The sequence below is a fragment of the Gallus gallus genome, chromosome 3 (genome assembly GCF_016699485.2).
Source record: "Gallus gallus isolate bGalGal1 chromosome 3, bGalGal1.mat.broiler.GRCg7b, whole genome shotgun sequence".
NCBI classification, from domain to species: Eukaryota; Metazoa; Chordata; class Aves; order Galliformes; family Phasianidae; genus Gallus; species Gallus gallus.
Window position 1 is genome coordinate 54,741,575 of NC_052534.1, and position 24,058 is coordinate 54,765,632.

The 24,058-nt window shown below is 45.5% G+C and overlaps 3 protein-coding genes across 26 annotated transcripts in view; 2 read left to right on the forward strand and 1 right to left on the reverse strand.

Annotated features, from left to right (window-relative positions):
- The window catches only part of MAP3K5 (mitogen-activated protein kinase kinase kinase 5), a 96,113-nt gene extending 90,352 nt beyond the window's left edge, over positions 1 to 5,761 (forward strand). For all 3 annotated transcript variants that reach the window (XM_015284184.4, XM_046939118.1, XM_046939119.1), the window contains exons 26-30: positions 26 to 269; positions 2,269 to 2,381; positions 3,190 to 3,302; positions 4,155 to 4,231; positions 5,041 to 5,761. In XM_015284184.4, coding sequence (XP_015139670.1) covers positions 26 to 269; positions 2,269 to 2,381; positions 3,190 to 3,302; positions 4,155 to 4,231; positions 5,041 to 5,101 — 608 coding nt within the window. In that variant the 3' untranslated portion in view covers positions 5,102 to 5,761. The remainder of the gene's footprint in view (positions 1 to 25; positions 270 to 2,268; positions 2,382 to 3,189; positions 3,303 to 4,154; positions 4,232 to 5,040) is intronic.
- Positions 5,762 to 7,843: 2,082 nt separating this feature from the next.
- The window catches only part of MAP7 (microtubule associated protein 7), a 106,171-nt gene continuing 89,956 nt past the window's right edge, over positions 7,844 to 24,058 (forward strand). For 11 of the 21 annotated variants that reach the window (XM_015284096.4, XM_015284099.4, XM_015284100.4 and 8 more), the window contains exons 1-2: positions 7,844 to 7,900; positions 16,059 to 16,208. In XM_015284096.4, coding sequence (XP_015139582.1) covers positions 7,855 to 7,900; positions 16,059 to 16,208 — 196 coding nt within the window. In that variant the 5' untranslated portion in view covers positions 7,844 to 7,854. Of the gene's footprint in view, positions 7,901 to 15,450; positions 15,531 to 16,058; positions 16,209 to 24,058 lie in introns of those variants that run through there. The other 10 variants (XM_046938854.1, XM_046938856.1, XM_046938855.1 and 7 more) reach the window with 2 other exon arrangements.
- Positions 8,531 to 15,744, reverse strand: LOC121110363. Of its 2 annotated transcripts, none has more exons than XM_040698399.2 (2): positions 15,586 to 15,744; positions 8,531 to 10,716 (listed from the first exon to the last, which is right to left on the reverse strand). In XM_040698399.2, exon 2 carries the CDS (start codon positions 9,382 to 9,384, stop codon positions 8,629 to 8,631), a length of 756 nt encoding a protein of 251 aa, XP_040554333.1. In that variant the 5' UTR covers positions 9,385 to 10,716; positions 15,586 to 15,744; the 3' UTR covers positions 8,531 to 8,628. The 2 variants fall into 2 exon arrangements, with proteins under 2 accessions (XP_040554333.1, XP_040554332.1); XM_040698398.2 differs by having other exon boundaries at positions 14,832 to 15,705.

The following is a 24,058-nucleotide window of genomic DNA, read 5'->3' on the forward strand; positions in this document are numbered from 1 at the left end:
CCCCTTATTTTAATCTTTCTAATAGAATTGAGGCCACATTTTAGTCTTGCATCTGAAAGTGATGCAGCAGATCAAGATGACATAGAAGTTGAAGAAGATCAAGATGAGCAGCCTCAGAATCAAACTATCCAACAGCCTTGCATTGTCATGGAAGATGCCGTAGCTACCTCAGGTGTGAGCACACTCAGCTCTACAGTATCCCATGACTCACAGGCTGCTCAGAGAACATTGAGTGTCCAGCTGGGCAGGCTAAAATTAGAGACTAATAGGTAAGTCTGGGCGTCAGGACACACAGGCCTTCTTGTGATTCTGTATGTTGGTTTGTATTTTTAAATATACATGCTAGAGTAGTACTGACAGTATCAAAATTCTATAGTAATGCAACTTATCTTCTAAATGACAGTCATTGTATAGTTATGACTGATTACATATATTAGTTTGATTCGTTTCAGTACAACACAAGCGAAGGTCGGTCTTTGTTTCAGGCACCCTTTCAAGGAAGATCTGAAAGTGTTTATCTTGCTGCCAAGTTTCTGCTTTTTCTCTCCTTCATATGCTGTATATAGCTGATGAATGGTGTTATGTTTTGTTTCCATTAAGGTAGAACACACTGTTCTTTGCTGTAGTTATTCCTGGGGAACAAACAAAAGCGAGTCGACAGCCACACGTGAACTGACAAAGGAAACTTCTAGAGTTGTTTTGTGTGCAGAATTCACTGCAGCAGGATCTGTGTTTACAAGCAAGCATTACACTTTATTTTATTTTAAAAATGCTATTGGATCAGAGGTGGAAAACTGTGTGCATTTTTTAAATAAGAAGTGATCCAGAAACATGTATTTTGGATTTCTTTTTCAGAACGTTTATGCATTCTACTTTTAGTAAGATATTATTTTCTTAACTAAAACCACAGATCTCTGACTCCCATTATTTTATCCAAACAATTTATCTATATAATCTTGTTTTCTTTTCATTAACATGTACCAAATAGTCTGTTTAGGGCAGATGTTTTAGCTCTATATGACACTGGATTTCCCACTGACCTCAGTAAATTTTTAATGTGACCTTCACAGAAGGAGGCTATATCTTCAGTACAGCTGTTATGCTGCCAGAACATTCTATGTAGCAATTGACCCAAATTAAATTAAAACATTAAACTGCACTTTACTGGTAAGTGTTTCCAGGAACTTTGCCATAATTAGAGTAATTCATTATACTGTACCTTTTTGATAGAGTAAGGACTCTTGAGTTCTCATTTTCCAATTCACTATTTATGTTTGTGGTGAACACTGAGAAATATTTTGATTTACCTTGATATACTTAAAAGCAACAACACAAACGTGATGTAGGTTGTCTCAGTTGACTTCTCAAGTTTATGCTCAGGAATAGCATCCTATTGGATGAGGTATTGTTTACAGAAGTAAGGTTCAAGAAAGCTTCTTGAATGCAAACCCTTTGGCCAAATAATCACGTCCTGTCTTACTCTCAAATTTTGAGGTAAATAATATGGACAGTTGTTTAATTAAAGAATTAATTAAAGCTTTATTGGCATTTGCAGCAAGTAGCTACCGAGAGAAAATGGTTTATTGGCCCCAAAGGCCCTTTTTTCAACCAGAATGGGTAGAAGAGGAATACATTAACTGAAAGCTTCAGTTAAAGCCTCAGGCTGCACATCTCTGTGCAGAATATTAATCTGTATCAAGAGTAACCAAGGTGTGGGTGTGTGTAGAGAGACAAAGCAGTGCTGATAGCACGGGGGGGTGGACTTTTCAAGAACTGTCAGCTTTGGTGTGGAAGTACTCAAATGCAGCTGCGCTGTTGGTAGGCCAACATACTCTGTGCATCCCTAAGAGTAGCAATCATATAAGAAGCAGTTCATTTCTGTGCAAAGACAGAGTGCCTCTGTTGCACGTCCTCCAGCTGAATTCCACAGTGCCCTTATCTCTTGGCATCCCAGAAGAAAAGTTGCAGTGCTAACGTAAAAGCAAAACACAAGCTGCACTAAAATGGATACTGTATAGTTCTCAGGCTGACAAAGACTTCAAGGGAGGGATGAAGATGCTGTAGCTTTAGGAACCAGAAGAGTAGATGCTTCTATATTCATGTAAGTCATAAAAGTTTGTAGTGATAACGTATTCCTAAGACGAGACAAAATCTGTCCATATCTCGGTCAATAAGGTTTCCAGTTTAAGTTTAGTAGGATGTGTTTCCCTGCACGTTTTTTTTTTTTAAGTGGTTTCAAATGTTCATTTTCTTCCTCTTGCTTCTCAGGTTATTGGAGGAGCTGGTTCAAAAGGAGAGAGAATTTCAAGTCCTTTTACATCAAGCTATAGAAGAAAAAGATCAGGAGATCAAAAACCTCCGGCTTAGGTCACAGCCAATAGGTGAGAAGCAATTTCAGAGAAAGATTTCACACTGGCTACAGATGAAAACAGACAGACTTGTTTTTATTGAGCCAGCCTCAGCAAACACGTTTTATTATGTTGCTTTTGACACAGTGTGCTTTGGAGCGCACGTTGAAGAAATAAATCAATGAATTTGTTCATCACAACAAAAGCAATAGCACAACTTAAGTATTTTTAGTGGCAGTTGTTACACTGGATATTCAAGAGGCTCTATCTAAATGGTGAGACAGAAGTACAGCTTAAAGCTCAGAGTGAAGCTGTGTTTGATCTGTATCTACCTCAAAGAGGGCAGAAGTGCTAATGCAGTCTGATACTTCAATGTAGTGCGCTTCAAATAAGTGTCACTTTGTAAAAGCAGCTGATCCTCGGTGTAAAGCATTGCCTACACACCAGTCGTATGAATTACAGTGAATATTTAATTTCTGTAAGAAACTCAGTGTAGACACAATTACAATGATACTGATTCTCTATCTGAGTCATTCTCCAAAGAGGAAAGCGTCTGTATCAGATGTTTGTGCCGCTCTAACTGCCTCCAGATTCAGGCCCAGGTTCACTCTGAGTAAAGTAACTGACCATAACCAAGTATGATAGTTGATGTGAACTGTCCATATACTGCAACTGGTTGTGGGCTGCAGGAACTGATGTTTATTTGTGGGGGTATGGCTATCTTAAGGCTGGAGGGAAAAGTGATTGAAGACGGTGCTTCAGCAGTAAAATGAAAAGAAAAAAAAGATAGGAGGTGTTGCTTTGGCAACATGCAACCTTCTAAAAAAAATGCTTGTTCTAGATATTCCTGGATTATCTGTCTGTCATCGTCATTCCACTGGCACAGGGACCGAAGACCCTGATCTCATAAACTGGCTGAGTGTTCAAGGAGCTGATGAGGCCACAATAAACAAGGTGAGAATGGTGCTTTCTGATCGCTTTGTGACACAGAGGCAGTACTGTTTTGTGACTGAGCACAAGAAGAAGGCAAATAGTCTCTCAAAATGTGCGAAGCAATGAAAATGAATCTCCTTTCAGAGGAAAAGCAGCAGCCCAAATATGAAGGCTATAATTTAAAAAAAAAAATCATGTAACTGACGAGGAGTGAGAATAAATTGGCCTTGTAAAGAGGCAGTGTTGCTTTGGCTCACAGTTTTTCAGCATCCTCCCAGATGGTGGCAGTTCCTGCTGATTACGCCCTGGATACAGAGAACACGTTCACCCTTAGCTAAATGTGATAAGTGAAATCTCATCAAGATTCTGCAGCAAAGGATAGATAATTTTAGAGGTGCTGAGCACCTCAATTTCAGCTGACTTAGGAAAACCTTTGTGTAGTTCAAAGGCTCCTTGGAAATTCAAGTACATCGAATTCGGATGCCACTTTTGAAAATGTGAATCTTAGCTTTTTTTTTTTTTTTTTCAGTTTTCTTATGTGGTATTAATTATGCCTCAATTTGCATTCACCGAAGTCTAGATTCTGAGCTACCAGTGGTAGCAATGAAAATGCCAATTGACAAAAGCTTTGAGAAGCCACAAAAGCACTGCGTTTAGAGTAACGCGTGGTATCTCAGTGTGTGCAATAGGCTACACAAAAAATAAGTAGTTTCACTGTGTTTCACACAGGTGCAATATGGATTCATCTCTTAGATGCAACACATGTTGGACCAATTCTAGATTTCTTCCAAACTTCTGTTTCTAAGGGCAGGCAGTAGATAAGGCTAGATAGTATTTCTAACAAAATATTGATATTTAACTTCTTTTTTGTAGTTCTTGGCTGAAGACTATACCTTAATGGATGTTCTCTGCTATGTTACACGAGATGACCTGAAGTGTTTGAGACTGAGGTAAGGCTGCACAGTTAAGTGAACTGCGTGGAGCTGCAGCAGGTTCTGTTTCACAAGCAAATAACTGATACTGAACACCTATCTCTTGGATTGTGCTGCACTGATTTAATAGAAGTAACACTTTCCAGTATTTCTTGTCTCTCTCTATGCAGTCCTGATAAGCAGCTGGTAGTGCTTACACATTAAAAACAAGCTTTTCTTTTATAGCCAAGCAAAAGGAATTTTTTTTTTAAGTAAAGATTTGCCTTGCACTTTGGATACCCTGGGAATCCCACTAAGAGCCCTGCTTTTACTTTAAAAGGTTGAGATTGCAAAACTTGCTGCAGTTCACCATTATCACAAAGCTACAGAAATGCACGTGGCCTACAGCTAATGCTAGATTCCAGCAAGTCATGCCAGGTGTGTCTGCCACAGCAGGACCAGCTTATGCAGAAACAACAGAAGTTACCAAGCACTGAGGGTTCCCAGCTTTAAAATAATGGTTAAATAAGTAGTAAAACTTTGGCAGGTGGTTCCTTCATAATGTTGGCAGCCCTCTGTGGGTTATGCAGGTCCAGAAGTCTGAATTCCAGAAAGCAGGCAACTGGAAAGTGAAAAGTTTGTCCTGTACTGTAATCAAAAGAGGACTCTGCTCTCTGTTTGAATACGCGTTGGATTTCACCTTTGATCAGCCTTTCTACTCAGTCGTAGAACTTTATTAGTCAAGACTAGAACAAGAAAATCAGAATGCACCTGAATTGGAATACTTTCAGGCTAGAGAGTATTCTTGTTACCTGAGCATCTCTGATTTCTTTTTTTCCTCCTTGCAGGGGAGGAATGCTATGCACGCTCTGGAAGGCCATTACTGACTTTCGACAGAAACATGCCTGACACTGAAATCCTTCCTTGCTTCTCTGCGGAGAGGAAGAGGTTTCTTTCCAGCACAGAGCAGGTGTGCTGTCAGAAGGACTGTTGCACTTTAATCCAGTATTTGTTTACCAATGTTAAAAACACTGCAGCTTCCTGACTGCTCTTACTCCTGTAATCCCTGAGGAACATGTAAACATGCAACATTCTTTTACTTCAACCATTTTTACTTGCAAGTTTTCCAAAAATTAAGAGGGAAAAGGAAAAACTAACTCAAGAAATATTGTACTTAAAGTAACCAGATGCTCATTTCATGGAAAACTGATGTAAGGTTTCATGTGACTGCGCATCACTGGAACAAAACCAAAATGTGACACCTTCTCAATCAAGTTTCTTTTTCTTTGTAGTGTTGTATCAGTAAACCGTAGTAGAAATTCATAATTTCAATCAGAAGTAGATGTTTTTCTTCTAGTGTGCAAGACCTACAAGTAATTGTTTTTACCTACTGCTCTATATAGTTTAATATTGTTTATTTTTGGTAATTTAAGTTCTATGGTGCATTTGTTTTAGTTGTTTATGTACTACTGAACTGTACCAGTTGCATACACCTCAACCATAGTACTGTTAGCTTGTTCTAAAGCTATCTGACACACACAGTTGAAAATAAAAATAACCTAAGAGTTACTTTTTCCTATATTTTTGGACTTCTCAAATACTAAAGGTGTAAAATGAGAAAATATTGGAATAAAAAAGGAAAAAAAAAAATCACACCGAGTATCAAGGGAACCTTTCTGCTGTGTTCAAGTTAGTGATTTGATTTTGATAATCCATAGCCTAGAGTGTTCTCTCTGTACTAGAATTGGAGTGAACAGAACACTGACAACTCCCTGCAGAATGCAGTTCTTCTCAGGCTCCTCTGCTTGATGTGATAAAAGAAAACTCACCCTCTGTGCACAGAACAGTTGTTTTGCTTTCTTCTACCTTTGCCTGTATCCCTTTTCTCACACGTTATGGAAAAGGATCGTGGACATTCTCTGTCCATCCATGCTGATTGTCATCCTGGCATTCCCACACTGAGATTCTTCTGGAGCAGTTGTTATACAAGCAAACCCTAATACAAACAAATCTCCATTCCATTATGAATAGAACATGCTTAGACAGAAGCTACACCTTTCTTCCTAAGCCTTGGTAATTGAACAGCTTACACCCTGAAAAACCCAACCAGTTAAAAACAATCCTACATGTGGAAAAGTGACTGCAGGAAAACAAACTCCCCTAATTTGATTTGGTAGTGTGAAATAGGATCCTGTGTCAGCCCATAACTGCAGCTTGAAAAGTTCTGGTTTTATGCAGGCTGAACAGGACAGAACACAAGTGCATTGCTTTCTCTCTTCATAGTTTGAAAGCAAGCAGCCTGTTGTCCATGGCCTATGACTCAGGATGCTCAGGAATGCCAACAATGTGTAAGAGAAGACAGCATGATCATTTCCATGTCCATTTTAATGTCTCCACGAGACCTAGCTTGGCACCAGCTGGGTATTAATTCCTGTGGTTCACTGTTGGCCTCACTAGACCTGCAGAGCTGCTCAGTAACCCGTTCCATAGGGCTGTGTCATACCTGATGCAGGGCTAGACAGCCATCCTACCTGAGCACCTGTGGGCTTGCGCTTCCCTCAGCAGCCCAGCTTATCCATCCTTGGGCTAGAGCTGTGCACAATCAGAAAAGAGTTTGTAACAACCTCACCACGCACTTCAGGCCATTGCATGTAAATTGTTCTGGACACTTATAATTCTGTGAAACTGACAGAACATGCACACCCTTTGGGGCGGAGTGCATCAGGGAGGTCAGCTGGGGATCATAGAATCTTTTGGGTTGAAAGGGCCCCTTAAAGGCCATCTAGTTCAACTCCCCTGCAATGAACAGGGACACCTACAGCTCCATCAGAGTGCTCAGAGCCCATCCAGCCTGACCTTGAGTGTCTCCAGGGATGGGACATCCAGCACCTCTCTGTGCAACCTGTTTCAGTGCTCCACTACCCTTATCATAAAAAACTTTTTCCTTATATCCAGTCGAAATCTCCCCTCTCATAGCTTGAAACCATTTCCCCTTGTCCTATCACAGCAGATGCTGCTGAAGAGTCTGTCCTCTTCCTTCCTACAGCCCCCTTTAAGGGGGAATCCCTCAGCCTGGCCCTCCGGGATGCTGGCAGGTACCCGCTGACCTCAAGCGAGCCATGAGATCACACTCTGAGGACCCGGTACGTTTTAGTGGAGGATTCTGCAGCAGGCAGCCTTTTGATTACCGGATTAACTGCTCCCTTTGAGCTTAGCAACCTACTGGTCCTTAGCAGAAGGAAGAAGGAAAGCCCAACCGCGGCAGCGCTGAGTTTGGACCTTCTCTCGTTCGGCACCGAGCCCAGCTTGCACCCGCGTTGCAGCACCATTCCCCTGCACGCAAACCGCAGCACAGGTTCACCACCCAAGCCCCGTGTCCCGCGTCACACCGTCAGGGGCTGCCGCAGCAGCCGCGCCGCGAGAGTCCCGCGAGGCAACGAACAAACAGACACCGCAAAAACACGCAAGGAGATACAGGCACCGAAACCCGGAGGGAGCCGCCGGCTCCCGCCTCATCACCGCCACACGGCCGCCCTCGGGGCGGCGGTCGCTGCCGGTCCGCCCTCACCTGCGGCCACCGCCGGGGGTGGGACGTGGCGGCCTCACCTGCCTGAGGCCGCGGAGCCGCGGGGCGGAGCCGCCGCGCGCGCCGAGGAGGAGACATGGCGGAGGCCGCGGGCAGGAGCGGCGGGCGCCGGCGCCCCGCAGGTGAGGTGCTGCGCGTGGCTCGGGGTGGGCGCGCGTCCCGGCTTGCCCCTGTGCGGCCACGGGGAGCCGCGGCGGCGCGGAGGTTGGCGGCGGCCGTTTCCCCCGCAACAGGTGTACGGCCGGGCTGCGGGGCTCTGCCCGCTTCCCCCGCTGGCACCGCACGGCGGCGGCAGCGGCAGCCTCAGCCCCGCGGTGCCGCAGCGTCCCGGCCGCGGGGCTGGGGTAGATGCGGGACGGCAGCGGCGCGTCCCCGCGGGACCGCGGCCCCGACGAGGCGCGGAGCCCTGCGGCACCCCCGGCCTTCGCGGCTGGCCTGGCGGGCTGCTGCCGCCCCCGCGTAGGTGGCCTTGCTGGGTCAGCGTTCGGGATTTCTTTTATCTTGTCCTGAGAGCGAGGAGGTGTGGGCGTAGGGAAGCGGGCGGAGCGCTACGTGGCTGCTGCAGGTGCCGCTCGCTTTGCGGCTGCGGGGGCTGCCTGCAGCTCTCGGTCCCCATCTCCTTCCCCTCACCTCACGGCGCGGACGCTCTGCGGTCCTTCGCTCCCCCCCCCCCCCCCCCCCCGCAAGCGTTGGGTTTGCGGCTGAACTGCGTTCATCAAAGCAGCCGCGTGGCTGCTGGTTAATTAACAGCGTTTCCACAACGTAACGCTTTTAATACATATTTTATATAACGTGGGCATGCGGCAGCGAGCAACAGCTGCGGGCGGGCCCATCCACGTGCCGGCTGTCGTTAAGGAGGTGCAGTACGCAGCGCTTTTGCTCGGGAGCCCTTTTCACAGACGCAGTCCCGTGCGCGGGGCTGGCGGGCCGCTTCGCTTCCGACGGGAGGAACGGGCTGCCAGGCTGTTTTCTTTGGAGCCGCGTTTAACAAATCGTTTTCCAGCTCTTTCCCTCTCCGTGTTAACTCGATGTTTTCGCTAATTGCACGAGCGGGCTCTGTCGCTCCAGAACTGGAAACGACAGCGCACGTTTTGCAGGTGCGCTTTGAAAGGACGTCCGTGGCGCAGATGAATTCTGCGTTCGCTTCGCCTCGTGGCACCGCGCTGCGCTCCCGCTCACCGGGCACCGGTGTTTCATCTGGAGCCTCACGGGTGGCGGACGGGCCCCGAGAGCCGCGAGCCCCCCGCCGCTGGGAGGCGGCCGCGGCGCTCCGCGGGGCCGCGTTGTTTCCCGCCGGCCGCCAGGCGGCCCCCGCGGCACGGCCCGCTCCGCGCGGCAGGCCGCAGCGCGCTGCTGGTGCTGTGGTAACTCTGTCCACCCGCCTTCCCTGAGGGAGGGAGGTCCCCTCCATACAACTCCTGTTGTCCAATTGCAGTGGGCTGTGAGGAGCTGCTGTAGAACAACGTACACGTGTAGCTCCTTTTACACGTATTCGGGGTGAAGACTTCTGTAAAACTGGTTTCAGTGTAATGCTGCGGGCGCTCCCAAGTATTGATTCTGGAGTCACGTCGTGTTTGCTTCTATTGAAGTCAGCCTTTGCTTTCATTAAAATGAGATATATTTATAACCTCCGTGGATTTAGAGGAAATTCTTGAAAATGTGAATTCTGGGAGATCTGTCAGAGCTCAAGCAAAGTGAGCCGTAGTTGTGTGCTAAGAAAACGTGAGAGGATGGGCTGCCTGATTGAAACAGGTGGAGTTAGCATCACCGACTCCTCTTGACTTTGGGAGCCCTCAGAGATGCACGTGATGGAATGACTTATGCTCCATATTGATAGTCCAGGTGTGAGGAGCTTGTGGGGAAAACATGAAGTACCGATCCAAATGGTTTTCATGCCAATGTCTGATTCTCTAATGTCTTTTCCTCAGAGAAGGTAGCCCACAGCTCCAGGCTTTTCAGGTTCATCTAGCAAATGCGCTGGGAAGATGCCAGGAGAGTGCTGGTAATTATACACAGCATCAAATTCTTCACAGGATTTCATCTATCGAGTGCTGTCAGCAATACACTGGAGGAGAAGATTTTAATTTGGTCTTGGCACGTTGCCTTTGCTTTGAACTATTTCACGTTTCCACCAAAGTTTAGTGCATGGGTCAGGTCTCTTCGTTCTCAGGGTGCTTTACAAGTACTTTCACCTTTTGATGTGCATACAGGTGAAGTATTTTAAAACTACGCTCTTTCCACAGGCAGAAGCAGTGGGGAGACTGCCCAGGGTAATTAGCACTGATGACTTTTGCTTTCTGCTGAGTTTCTGTCTCCTACTTCCCCATCTAATCCATCCCCATTCTTTGCCGCGTTTCTGTATTTAATTGAGCAGGGACTGAAGCAATCCGGTGTTCTGCTATAGGCCTGATCCCGTATCTGCTGTCACAGATAGGTTGGATCATTCTTAGCCAACTCTTTTCAAATCATGTTGTTATTCATCACTGTATGCATTGTGCAAATTTTATGACTAGTCATGCTATGCAAATCCATTTAATTAGAAGTGTAACAAGACATGTCAATGTTTGTCTTGCGTTTGATGGCTTTACTGGTGCGTGTGTTTGAGCTCATGGATCCGCCGATGGGATCCCTGCCTGTGTGCTCTCACGTGGCACTGAGCGACTTCCAGTTGGTGTGGGGCCAAATGGTTCTGCTCTCTCTGGAGTTAAAGCACTTGATGCAATGACTGAACGGAGAAGTTGTTCGTGGTACTGCTGTATTATTATGGCTGTGACTTTTATAAGAGAGTCAACTCATTGCTCACTTAAAGCTATTCAAGGATGTCTATGCACTTGACAGCATTCTCATTACTCGAAAAGATGTGAAGGTTTCCCTTCTTATTCTCTGGCATTTTACACTCTGTGCTGTTGATTAATGCAAGGTGCCTTCTTTCCACATTCTTGGAAGGAAAAAAAAATAATGATTATAGACTAAATAACAACAACAAAAAACAACAACAACAACAACAACAAAAAAAAAACCATAGATATTTTTAAAGATGTATTCCTGTAAAATAATCTACAAATTCTTTACTATCTTGCATATTTACATAAGAAATCTTTGAAGAGGAACTTAAAAACCTGTAAGGATGAGCTTATTCTCTATTCTGACAATCAGAGGTAGAAGGAAAAGAGAGCAACACAACAGCAGCGGCAGAAGGATGAGATGTGTTTGAGGAGTGGTTGGCTTAATGGGAATAAATAATTCTTATGACAGAGGGGCTATTTCTGTGATTTCCAACTTGTAGGAGGTTGTTACAATGAGGGAAAAAAAGATCTGTCTTTTTAAGGCTGTTTTGCTCTGTCCTAGATTCACATGGCATTGAAAATAAGGTTTTCAGTTCTTTGATGCTGAGTAAATAGCTGTTCTCTCATGCCAAAAAAAAAAAAAAGAAACACACACAATAAAAGGCTCTATTTGCTCAGGTTTGGGCCTGAGTTAAAATCTACCGAATTAAGTAGAAAGTATATGCAAGGAGGTGGATCTCCTGGAGGCATGTAGGCAGGGATCGAATTTGGAATTTAGTTACTATGCGTATGTTCTGATATGTAGCATGGTCTGTGTCGTGCATTTTTTTTAATGAGTTCATAAAGTTTTTGACACAGATGACTACTAATATCAAAAATGTCCATGTAAGACATGGTTGCATGCTGTATTCTGCTCTCACACTGTTTTTACACAGGTTTTGATTGGTAGGTACACTGTTTTTGCAGGCTAGCATGGGGTAACCATACCTGGATTTCCCTGATTGTTCTTCTGGGAAAGATCTGATTGGAACCCAATTCCCAGTGGAACCTTACTGTTCCATGCTGGGAAAACAGCAATATATATGCAAAATGCCATCTCCTTTCCTAATGGTAGCATATAGGATGAGGACCTATCTTGTCCTGACCCTCCGTACTAGGCACATCACAAATAGCTTAATGAAACATTTTCAATCTAAAAAGGAGCACATATTAAAATAACATGTTGATTTAATCTAGTTCTTGATATAAAGTGCATTTGAGTTGAGAATAAGCTTTCTTTTTATGTTAAGAGGCCTTGAACCAGTATCCAAGAGTAGAAGTGGAACAGTTTTTATTTTGCCTGGCAAATACCACGACCCAGAACTGTCTTAAGGTTATGTATTATTTTGTCTCCTACAAGAAAATCAACTTCACCTGTTAGCAATTTTGCATAAAGCTGGAGTAGGGTAATGAAGGGAGTGTGGAAATTGCTCCAAAAGCACTGAGGCTCATGCAGCTTTTGTTCAGCTTGTGGCTCTCACCGTCCAAACTTCTTGTTATTGCTTCAGTAGCTGCTGAGTACATCTTGTAATAATTAGTAATATAGTGGTGATAGTTATAAGCTTTTACAAAGTACTTCAAAAGAGGAAAAGATAAAAGAATGTACTCAGCACTGGTGAGGCCGCACCTTGAGTACTGTGTCCAGTTTTGGGCCCCTCACTGTAAGAAAGACATCGAGGCCCTGGAGCGTGTCCAGAGGAGGGCAACAAAGCTGGTGAGGGGTCTGGAGCACAGGCCTTAGGAGGAGCGGCTGAAGGAGCTGGGATTGTTCGGTCTGGAGAAGAGGAGGCTCAGGGGAGACCTTATTGCTCTCTATAACTACCTGAAGGGAGGTTGTGGTGAGCTGGGGGTCGGCCTCTTCTCTCGTGTGACTAGTGATAGGACGAGAGGGAATGGCTTCAAGCTGCGCCAGGGAAGGTTCAGGCTGGACGTTAGGAAACACTACTTCTCTGAAAGGGTGGTCAGGCACTGGAATGGGCTGCCCAGAGAGGTGGTGAAGTCACCAAGCCTGGTGGTGTTCAAAGAGCGTTTGGATGTTGTGTTGAGGGACATGGTTTAGCGGGAACCATTGGTGAAGGGCGGATGGTTGGACTGGATGATCCTGTGGGTCTTTTCCAACCTTAGCGATTCCATGATTCTATCAATCAGTGGATTCTTTCAGGAGTTTGTTTTTTTTTTTTTTCTTTCCTTTTTGGAGGGAGGAGAAGGGGCAGAGGGCTGCTTTAGGGGAGTTAGGGGACAGCATCAAACCATAAAAATAGAAAGTAAAGACTTCTACTGCTTGTTTGCTTACTCTTGAGCTGTAGTATTTTTCTTAAACTCTATTTTATCTGCCCTTATCCTGAGAATGCTGCGGGAGAAAGACGTGAGATTGCTGTAAAAAAAAAATTCTTGTTGAGTGAACGTACAGTGAGTGGAGGAAAAATCTGCATGTTGTGATTCAGCAACATCTTATGAGTGCTTCTGTATGCAGGGCTTTTCATCAGCAACTTGTCTATAAATTGATCCTTTCCCCCTTCTGTAGCGCTATATGATTTTGCATTTGATTGCCTTCATTTTCTGTAGCACAGCTTGACATGCCCAATGATACAGGGTGGCTTCTTGTTAGTGTACTTGATATCTTTTTTTTCTTGAAAACGTGTACAGTCTTAGTTACCACAGGCTACTGCTGCCTGTAAAAGATGCACGTTGGCCTGTATTCACTGGGATTTCACTTTCTGTTCATAAGCTGGCCAGTGTTGAACGCAGCCCGTTTTCTGCCCCAGCAGGACAGAGTGGGGAGGTTCACCTCACTCAGAGGAGCCCAAGGGATTGGGTTGGCAGGGTGCTGCTTCTTGAGGTGGTGGCTGTAGAGCGTGAACTCATCGTGTGCAGCTTATTATGGTGCCAGCAATGAGTTTCATATAGTATTTGTGTGGTTATGGGCACAAAAGCGATCCTATGAATGAATGACACAACATCTGGAGTTCTCCCATTGCAAACGATCAGATTGCTTGCAGTAGACCACAGCAGTTGTCGTGGTGACTGACTTTATGTTTACTGAGGTGAGATATCAAGCTGAATGTCTGATGTTAAAGCACCAGCATCAATTAGCACGTTGTTATAAATATTCGTGTGTCCCGGATCATAGTATAATTATCTTTATAGTCTTTGTTCAAACTGCTGTCAGGTAATTCCTTGTGCATGTTATTACACCTGTCGAATCCAGCAGGTGGAAGTGGATGTGCTGCAGTTTAGTGGTTACGCTGATAACGAGTTTGAAAGTGATGTAGGGAGGAAGAACATCCTTGGTGCCCTCAGGATGCCCGCTTGCCTGATTCCATCCCTGAGAGCCCAAGCCCGGCAGTGAGGGCTGAGCCATGACTGTACCTGAGTGTGGTGTGCCTAAGGGGCAGTGGGTTGTTTTAAAGATAGCTCCAGAACAGAATGTTGGAAAGGGCTGGAGCCCTGGTGTGGTGACTGAAAGCAGGGAAAGGAAGGGCAGCAATGCTTAGCCATGCTGTCGGGGAGGTGGTGCTCTCTGCTACTTCTGTTGTTGGAAACAAAGGCATGCATGGAAAGTATTTCTGGTACCAACTGCAGACCTGGTGCTGCAGGCTTCAGACTGCTGCTGGTGGATGCGCCTGCACTGCTGTGTATTGTTTGTGGCAGGCATGTCTGTGGATGGGAATGGGAAACAGAGCTGCTTCTCTTGCATGACAGTCTGTATAAACCCTGGAGGGTGAATCGCTGAGCTAAGAACAGCCTGTGTTAGGGAGGATTTTCCTCACTCCTCTTGTTCACGCCCCACAGTACACAGCATCTGGCAGATGCTGACAGATGCCGTCACGCTTGATTTCTGTGCACACCCACATAGTTCCCTGCCAGGGGGACGGGTGGCAGGAGGTGGCCAGGGGGCAATGGGTGCTGTGGGCTGCAGGCCACGCTCAGGGCCAGTGCCCCACACAGTGTGACTGCCTTGTTCAGTGCTTGCTGCCCAAGCCAGAGAGATGAGGGATGGTCAGCATCCCAGGCCACCACTGTCAGCTCTGGCCCTTCTCTCTCAGGATGCTATCCATATGGCTGAGGTGGCCATGCGTGTCTACACACCTTAATTTCCCAAGTGTGAGCCACCTGTATACTTGTCACTAAGTGTGTGGCGGATCAGGCTACGCCACATTTTTCTTTATAAACTCTAAAGTGGGGGAAAATACTCTGACTGTAACATTGGAGAGATGTTCTAGCTTACCTTTTTTTCTCTAGTGGCATTTGGAATGGCAAGAGGTTGAAGTGGGAGAACCTGAAAAGAGGTTGTGATGAGGTCGGGGTCAGCCTCTTCTCCCAGGTAACAGCGATAGGATGAGAGGTAATGGTCTCAAGTTGCACGAGGAGAGGTTCAGGTTGGATGTTAGTAAACTTTCTTCTCAGAAAGAGCGGTGAGGCATTGGCACAGGCTGCCCAGGGAGGTGGTCAAGAATCATGTGGATGTGGCACTGAGGGGCATTCCATGATTATCAGGCATGGCGGGGATGGGCTGATGGTTGGACTAGATGATCTTAGTGGTCTTTTCCGTCCTTAATAATTCTGTGACTGTAAGATGAGGGCACAAAGTGCAAAGTATGAGGGACGTTGTGCAGAGGTGCGGAGCAGTGTACAGCTCAGCCTGTGTGTGAGGGCTCTGTTGGCCATGGCCGGAGAGCTCCAGAATGCAGCGGCTGAAGGGAGCCTCGGGGGACTTTGTTCACCTTGGTTGGTCTTAAGTTGTTTTGTAAAGTGAAAGTTAATGGTTAGTGCTGTAAAATCAGTGTTGTGTTACCAGATACTGACTGCACGAGTCGTTTAGTTGCCCCATGTGTCTGTTCCAGCCTGATTTCGGAGTTCCCACACACCTGCCCGCAACAGTGGGCGTATGCATTCCTCATGCAGAAGGCACGCGGTGCCTAGGAAGGTGATTAAATTAAGGGGAGGGAGGGCAACGTATACATATATGGAAGACGACTCACCCTCCTCGCTTTCATGAAGACGAGCCGTAACTCCCCGAGCACGAGCGGGCGGAGCAGGGCACGGCCCAGGTTCTCGGCGGACCCCGCGGCCCGCAGCAGGACGGGGCCGCCCTGGGCGGGAAGCGGCCGCGTTGTCAGGGCAACTGCCCGCGGCGGCGGATCGGGTTCTCTCCTCCCGCGCTGAATATTTCAGCGTGCCGGAGCCGGGAGAGAAGGGCGCCGCGGAGGGCTGCGATCTGGTTGGAGCGGGCTAAGGAGCGGCATCCGAACCGGTGTGCCTTTAACTGGGGTTTTTGCCGAAGAGCCTCTCCGCGCCGAGTGGATGCTGCGTCGGTCAGCTGTTTGCGTCCCGCTTATCCATAGGGGATCGGCTACCGGCGCTCAAATGAGCAGGCGGCGTCGCAGCTAGCTGCTGAGCAGGGGCTGCCGGCGCTCACCCTGTTCTTATTTATCTCTTATTTTCTTGAAATAAGAAAGAGGCAACAGCAGCATGCCCGGCGCGACTACTGTCCTCCGTCAGGAGAGGCTGAAGAAGACAAGCGCCAGGCCCAGCCCCCTGGGTTTGTTCACCATCACCGAAGAGGACGAACAGCAAAAGAACGGGAATCCCAAAAGACCGAGAGGTACGCGCGGCTCCGCGGCGTCACCGGCGCTGTGGGGCTCCGCCACGGACAGGTGCGGCTCGGCGGCGTAGCGGCAGCGGCGCGCCGCGCGTGGTGGATAGAGGGGCGCCTTTAAAGCGCCCGGGCTGTTATGCAATCGTCTGCTTGGGATGGGAAAGGGAATCTACTTTTTGGTTCCTAACCCCGTTTTCAGGTAGAGATGAAGGTCCTGCTTCAGACCGGTGAATTTGCATGTTTGCTTTGCAAGGATGATTGCGCTCGGTCTGCAAAAATACCTGTGAAAAGAGGTGGCTGGAGGCCTGGGGAACACCGGCCTGAGATAAGGGACGGCTTTGCTGAAGGCAGTATAAAATTATCTCTACTTCTGTGCATGTGCCTAAGGGGCAGTGTGTCTTTGGAAGAGTATAAACACATAAAGAGTAAAACCTCCCAAGGAGGTTGTGGATGCCCCATCCCTGGAGGTATTCAAGGCCAGGCTGGATGTGGCTCTGGGCAGCCTGCTCTGGTGGTTGGAGACCCTGCACATAGCAGGGGGATTGAAACTAGATGATCTTTGTGGTCCCTTTCAACCCAGGCCATTCTATGATTCTATGAAATAAATAAATATATACATGTTTAGTTACACTGACTTGGATAAGCCTGACTAAGGACAGGAAATCACAAATAGCTATCACAAATAGCAACTGTGAAAGAAAAATGATTTGTGGTGCACAACACAGGTGTGTAGCAGGGGTGGAGGGATGCTGATGATCGTTGATTTGTATCAGTGCTCCCACCTTGGAGGTGTCCAAGGCCGGGTTGGATGGGGCTTTGAGCGACCTGGTCTAGAGGGAGGTGTCCCTGCCTATAGCAGGGGGTTGGAACTACATGATCTTAACGGTGCCTTCCAACCCAAACCATTCTATGACTCTGTGATCAGAGATCTGCCAAGCCTGTGTGGCTGCTACCTATCTTGTGTCACATCATTAATGTTTTCCACCTGGATCCCAGTGTTTGAATTCTGTTGGTCTGGCAGGGATGCTGCGCTTTACAGTTGTGCCTGGACTCTTAGGCCCGAATCTTTAGAATTATCTCCTTTTTCTTTTTTTTTTTCTTTTTCCCTGTGATCACATGATTCCATTTACACGATCTCTCTTTTTTGTTGTTTTATTCAGGGCAGGAAAAAATTGCACTAGATTTTTGTTTATAAAACATCTGCAAGTTTTATAGCCTCAAGAGAGTGTTTCAAATTTCAGACACTGCCATCCTACCCTGTAACGGAAGAGCCCAGCAAGCAAGCATTTAAATAGCAAATTTATAGTATGTATATTTATTACAGCTAACAAGCTGTTTATTTATTTATTTATTTATTCTTACCTTGGAAGGAAAAAGCAGCTTGGTAGCTTTGACAAAATTCCTGAGTTTTGAACTTACTTGATTTTGCACCTTGCGCTTTTTCCTCATAACAGTGAAGAGTTGGACAGATTTGAGCATCAAAGTAGTATTGTATCGCTGGTCTTTGTTAATGTGCCTCCCTTGCTGGGGGTCTCGTATGCACAGTTACTTTTCTGCGCATTTGAAACTGCCCACGCGAAATGGAGATGCAAGCCCTAGTATGATGATGAGCTTTTCAATGTTTTAAGAAGGATATAGCTTTCCTTTATCACCCCCTGGGTGACTTCTCGAGTCAGCAGCCCACAATTCATATTTTTCCTGGTTTTGTTCAGTGGCACCAATAGTTTCCCAGGGTAAAAGCTCCTGTTGACTTGGCCGCTATTTTCTGCTTGCAGCTGTCACATGGATATGCTCATCCTTTCTCTCTCTTGTTAAAAGTGAGATTCCATTTTTCATCTTTTTTTTTCCTTTTATTGCAGTTAAATGTAACTAGTCAAATAGTTTGCTCCTTGTGCTCCCAACATGTGCATGAGGGATTTTACCAAGGTAAAAATCTGGCAGTGTAACTTGAATACTCTTGGTGAAAGTACAGGGGGCTGTACAAACCCTTCTCATATACTGTGAATATATTCCTTTGATTTTTCTGGTAGTAATTAATGAAATGGCTCATACTGTCTCCAGAACAGCATCTGCAGTAGTTCTTTCCCCTTCTGTATGTGCGAGCACTGGGGTTAGAGCTGGAGTCCCCACACGTGTAGGCTGCAGGTGGTGCACTCGCTGCCCTGCCTGGTACTGGGGGAGGCTGCTGGGAGAGTGGGACGCGATGGATCCGTGTGAGGCTGCTCTCAGGTTTCAGAGCCCATTGTTCAGTTGCTGCTTTGCACTGTTTGCTTCATCTTAGTTCTCAGCCTGCCTTGGTTGCTGTGTGCTCAGCATGCTTTGGCAGCTGCTGAGTGTTTTTTTTTTTTTTTTCTGAGCTCAATCAGTGGCGTGTTCGTGGAGGTGGGCTGTCTTCATCTGCAGCTCCTGTAGTCATGCTGGGCTCTCCTTTTACTGCAGTTTGAAAGCCAGGAGGCCCTTAATGCTCTGATACTCCAAAGTAATAAAGCAGCTCCTTCCTCCCTTAAAGATATTTGAATAACATACCAAGCTTTAAGGTATTCTGCTTTCCCCCTCTACTTGGCTCTTCTGAGGCCCCATTTGGAGCACTGCATCCAGGCCTGGGTCCCCCAGTACAGGAAAGATGTGGAGCTCTTGGAGCGGGTCCAGAGGAGGGCCACTAAGATGTTAAGGCTGGAGCACCTCTCCTGTGATGAAAGGTTGAGGGAACTGGGATTGTTCAGCTTGGAGAAGAGAAGGCTCCGGGGAGATTCATTGTGGCCTTCCAGTACTTGAAGGGAGCATATACACAGGAGGGGGAACGGTTGTTTACAGGGGTGGATGGTGGTAGGACAAGGGGGAATGGTCTTAAACTGAGGCAGGGGTGGTTTAGATTAGATATTAGGAGGAAGTTTTTCACACAGGGTGGTGAAGCACTGGAACAGGTTGCCCAAGGAGGTTGTGGATGCCCCATCTCTAGAGGCATTCAAGGCCAGGCTGGATGTGGCTCTGGGCAGCCTGGTCTGGTGGTTGGCGACCCTGCACATAGCAGGGGGGTTGAAACTAGATGATCTTTGGGGTCCTTTTCAACCCAGGCCATTCTATGATTCTATGAATTTGGGTGGTTCAGGCCATCTTGGAATACTGAGGCTGCCTTATAGTTCATATGAATGTTGTTTTTGTAATCTGGGAAACATATTTATGGGGATCATAAGCTGGTTAGTAATTGCAGGACTTTCTGTAAATTGATTTCAGTATCAGCCACGTCTTGTCCTGGGCTGGCTGTACTGTGATCTGAGTTAGGTGGACATAGAGCTTGTTCTTCCAGTGTAAACAAACAATGAAATGAAAGTGTTTGTCAGACATTATTTATTTAGTCTGGAGATAGGAAAAGCCTGCAGTGATCTTTGTAGCCATGTGCTCTTGATACTTTCTTTCCTTTGATGTGAACTGTATTCACTGCTTTCTCACCCAGTGTTTTAGCTTCCTCTCCTCCTCTCTTTGCTCCCATTCCCTAACATATAAGTGCGCATCTTAGGAGGGTGGAAGGAGAAAGTGATTGGTTTGTGGATTCTGATTACAGTTGCTGCTTGCCTCGGTTAGCTACCTGGTAGCTAGAAGTGTAAGAACATTTTCTTTAATTTTTCTTCTACAAGCGTGAACGTGACTTTCACGGGAGTCTGCATCTATTAATTCAATATTAATAATACTCTGTTGGATCAGACTGAGTTGGGGCTGAAATGTTGGTCACAAGTGGATGGGGGGGTAGGGACACAAGTATTCCCTTGTAATGGTTCTTCTGCTAAATCTGTTCCTTGGAAGTCCTGAAAGTTTTCACGGATAGTGCTTGTGTCACAGAGTCTTGTCTCAGAGACGTTCATATGAGATTGTCCCTTGTTCTGTAATTATTTTCCTTTTCTATTTGTTGGAATATATTTGAATTTTCTTTAGCTTTTCTTTCTTTTTTTTTTTTTTAAACTTTTACTGATTTCCTTTCTCCTTTTGCCAGATTAGTAGCTCAACCAAGCGAGTTTCAGTGTGGTGCTTGGAACATAAACTAGTGAGCTCCAGTGCATAAATGACTGGAGAGCTACAAAATAGTACTTCAGGGAACCCAAATGTCATGTCTCAGCCTGATTCTTTTAAGAGTTGTTTTTGTTATTAAATTTTAACAGAGGGAAAAGTCATGCCTTATTTGTAAGCCTGGAGTGGTGAGAACTGGCACAAGTAACCAAGCTGTGCGGTACTCACGCAGACTGGTGGCTGTCCAGAAGACTTCCAGGCAATAAATCCTGGGTACTGTTTGTTGGTTGAAGTCAAAGCTTGAATTGAGGCTCAATTTCCTACTGGGATTAGCATCTGCCTAAAACAAATCTTGCAGGCATGTCTGCTTTTGTTATGTTAAGCAGACCTAGAAATCGTCCACAGTAAGGTAATATGTTTCTGTCTCCAAAGGGACCATTTAGACATCTTCACTTTCATTGTCAGTTGTTAGAGATGTGCAGTATTGACATTTAGAGCACATTTTTCAGTTGGTATCATTTACTTATATAGATCTCTCAGCATTATCTTTTATCTTTCTGCAAAAGCCTCACTTTTGCAGTTATCCAAAGTCTCTGTGTAAAGCAATGTGCTTTTTGTTTGTTTGTTTCTCTTTTGAGACTTAGCACATATAGTCATGCTTGAGATGTATTCTGCGTATTTTATTTAGGCTACATATTTATATCAGCATCAGCAGTCCCTTAAAGCTTGTTCTGTAAAGCAAATACAGTTTCTGGGGCTGAAGATGGTGGCTAAGTGTTGATTTTGTTTTGTAATGTAAATCACAAAGATGCATCCAGGTAGGTTGGTATTAAGTTTAAGCCATCCATAGAATCACAGAATGGCCTGGGTTGAAAAGGACCACAATGATCATGGAGTTTCAACCCCCTGCTATGTGCAGGGTTGCCAACCACCAGACCAGGCTGCCCACCCGTGTTGTGTGTGCACTGTGGCCTCAGACACTGTTTTCTTTCAGACATAAACAGTTCACCTTAGCATTTCCCACTTTCTGCCATGTTCATTTTGTGCACCTGCGAGGTAGTCTCAGCAACTTCTACTCAGTTTTATTGAATTGTTAAGTTCTGCCTCCACTCCTCCCTCCTTTGGTGGGGAGAGGGACATGAAACCCTCAAAGATTATTGATTGTGTTGTCTCTGAAACTACCATTTGAAGAGCACAGAAGAGCGATACTCACATTTCTAGGTTATGCAGGTTATGGTTTTCCTTATTAATAACTGAAACAGCTATCTTACTGTGAAATGCTCATGACAAATCAATGCAGAGGAGATCTCAATTAACCTAACAGTCAAACTCTTCACCTGCCTGCTGATTTGAAACTTATAAAGGGAATGTGCTTCTAATTTGCCAAGTGACTATTGCTGCAATACAAAGCCAGACAAACACGCTTTAGTCTCTGAACAGTAACACTGATTGTTTGTCATCTTGAACACAAACAAGAGAAGGTCTTTTTCCAGTCCTTCAGTGCATGGCAGCGATGGCTGTGATTACCAGCGGGTTCTGATGCTGTTGCCTGGATGATAATGTTTTTGTATGCTGCTGTTTGAGCTGTAAGCTCTACTCATCCGGGGAGATGAGGGAGAGTTCTTAGCTTACTGCTTAGTTTTTGTGCTCTGCATGTATTAGGAAAAATAGCAGTTCCCTGTTAAACTCAAATTAACAACTTAAAAGTTGCCAATTTGTTCCTTTGTGTTTATACTCAAGCACAAACTTAAAAAGACCCGAAAGAAAAAGGAGTTTTGGTGTCTTCAAAGGCATTAAAATGAAAGCCCTGGAAACTGAAATGGTAAACCTACAGAACAGGTACTGCATGGGGCGTGGAAGTGCAATCTTATCCCATGCTGTGGAGCCTGTGCCTCTGACTCGTTCCAGAATGGCAGCTTGGTCTCTGGCCTCCACTATGCTTTAAACCAGCAAAGATGCCTGGGATGGACGCTCTCCAGGTGCAGCCCCTTGACACTACTTAGTAGGGTGGCCTCAAGTTCATTTGGGGTAGAACAATCCCCAGCTGTTAAAAGATGGGGAGCTGGTCTGCAGAAATCAGGTATTGGAGGTTTTCATGGCAACTGGTGGCCTTATCCTGCCCATCTGAGTCTGAGGCAAAGTCTGGGGAAGGAGTGGGTGGAAGGAAGGAAAGGTACCAGTTCGCATTACAGCATGTGTTGTGTGAAGGGGCAGGGCTGAGAAATCAGGACAACCTGCTCTGTGAGCCTGCGCTTTCCAGTGAGTTGTTTTCATGTTTCTGTGCTTTTCCTCCTTTCTGCAAGCCAGTGCCAGAAGATGAGGGTCCAAAACTATCTGTCATCTTCATGGATAGTTTTTAAAAACTTAATTTTGTAGCCTAATTTGTAGCTGTTGAAATGCAGAAGGAGGTTATGTTTTTTTTGGGAGGCTGCCTCCTTATGAGGTTTCACTGTCTCTACTTGTAGGTGGATATCAGGAAACAATTTGTAATAAAGGCAAACAGATCCTAACGTGAAGTGATTTATTCACGATAAAGCAATGAGACAGTGCTGAGGAAGTCTGAGGGCAGGAGGGACTACATCTATAGTAAAACAAATCTGGTTTGTTCAGTCTCTGGCTTTCAGAGAGGAAGTCCCAGGTCTGAGGACCTGATGTGTGTTGTAACACGGTCTGTTTATCAGAGGCTGTGCTGGGATTACTGAGGTTATCTATGCTGGATAAGAATCATCTTACTTCTAGCTTAGCTCCCTAAGAAGGGGGTTTCACTGCTGATTCTGGACAACTGTAATATATTTTATCAGCAGCTTCTGTAAGAGAAACAGGCTGTAGTCTATTCATATGCTCGGGGAGCATATTCAACTTCCTGAGTATGTGGATTGCAGAAGTCCAAAAATATACAGTGTTGGTAGTCTTTAAAGTTGAATAAGATATTTGATAAAAAAGAATCTAGCTTGACTGTGCATGCAAACTGAGGATAATCCAAATTAGTGAAAAGATCGAATTTTGTAAAGTGACTGTTGTAAGTAAATGAGCTTATTTCAACCAATGTGTAAATGGTGACATAGTATCCATCAGAGCTGGCTGCAAGCTAACATGGTATGGTATTTGGTTACTGTACTTGCAGGAGAGATGGCTTGTTGAGGTTGCCAGAAGATCTGGGTTCAATTGAATTTAGACAACTCTCAAAAAAGCTTTATATAATGCAAGACAGCACTCATGGAAGGCTGATAGCAAATAGTTCCTAATTCATTGTTGCTTTCAAAATCCTGAGTTGGGAATTTAATTACCAGTTGTGGAGAAGATGCACATAAAAGAAATGTAGTTCAATGGTAATTTCTTATGTGAAAGTAAGAAACTTGGAAAGTGGTAGAGCTGCCCAAAGATCCTGAAGTTCTCCGTGGTCTTGTAGTGTTCTTCTTTTTTTCTTACAAATATGCAAATATTTTTTTCATGAGGTGACTGCAATATTGTGCCCTTAGAATGAGGTGGCATTGCAATTGCCTGGGTACCCTTGTTCGTGTTTTGCAGTGGGAAAGTAGAATAATAGCTAAGCACACATTTTGTAAAGAAACACTGCAGTTTGATCCCTTGGTGTTTTAGTGGCTGCAGTGTTGTCAGGAGTCCTGGCACTCTTGCTGTTCTACAAGGTTGCTTAGAAACTGCTGCATCTGTTTTCTCCTTCAGACCTGCCTTTGTATCCAGGTAGACAGAAATCTGGCTATTTTTTTCTTAAAAGGAAAACCCTCACTTGCCATATTGAGCTGTAGAGAGCTGCATGAGTGCTCTGCTATATTGATGCTGTTGATCATGAGCAAGTGATGATAGAACTCCGCTCGCTGCTGGGCTCAGCAGAA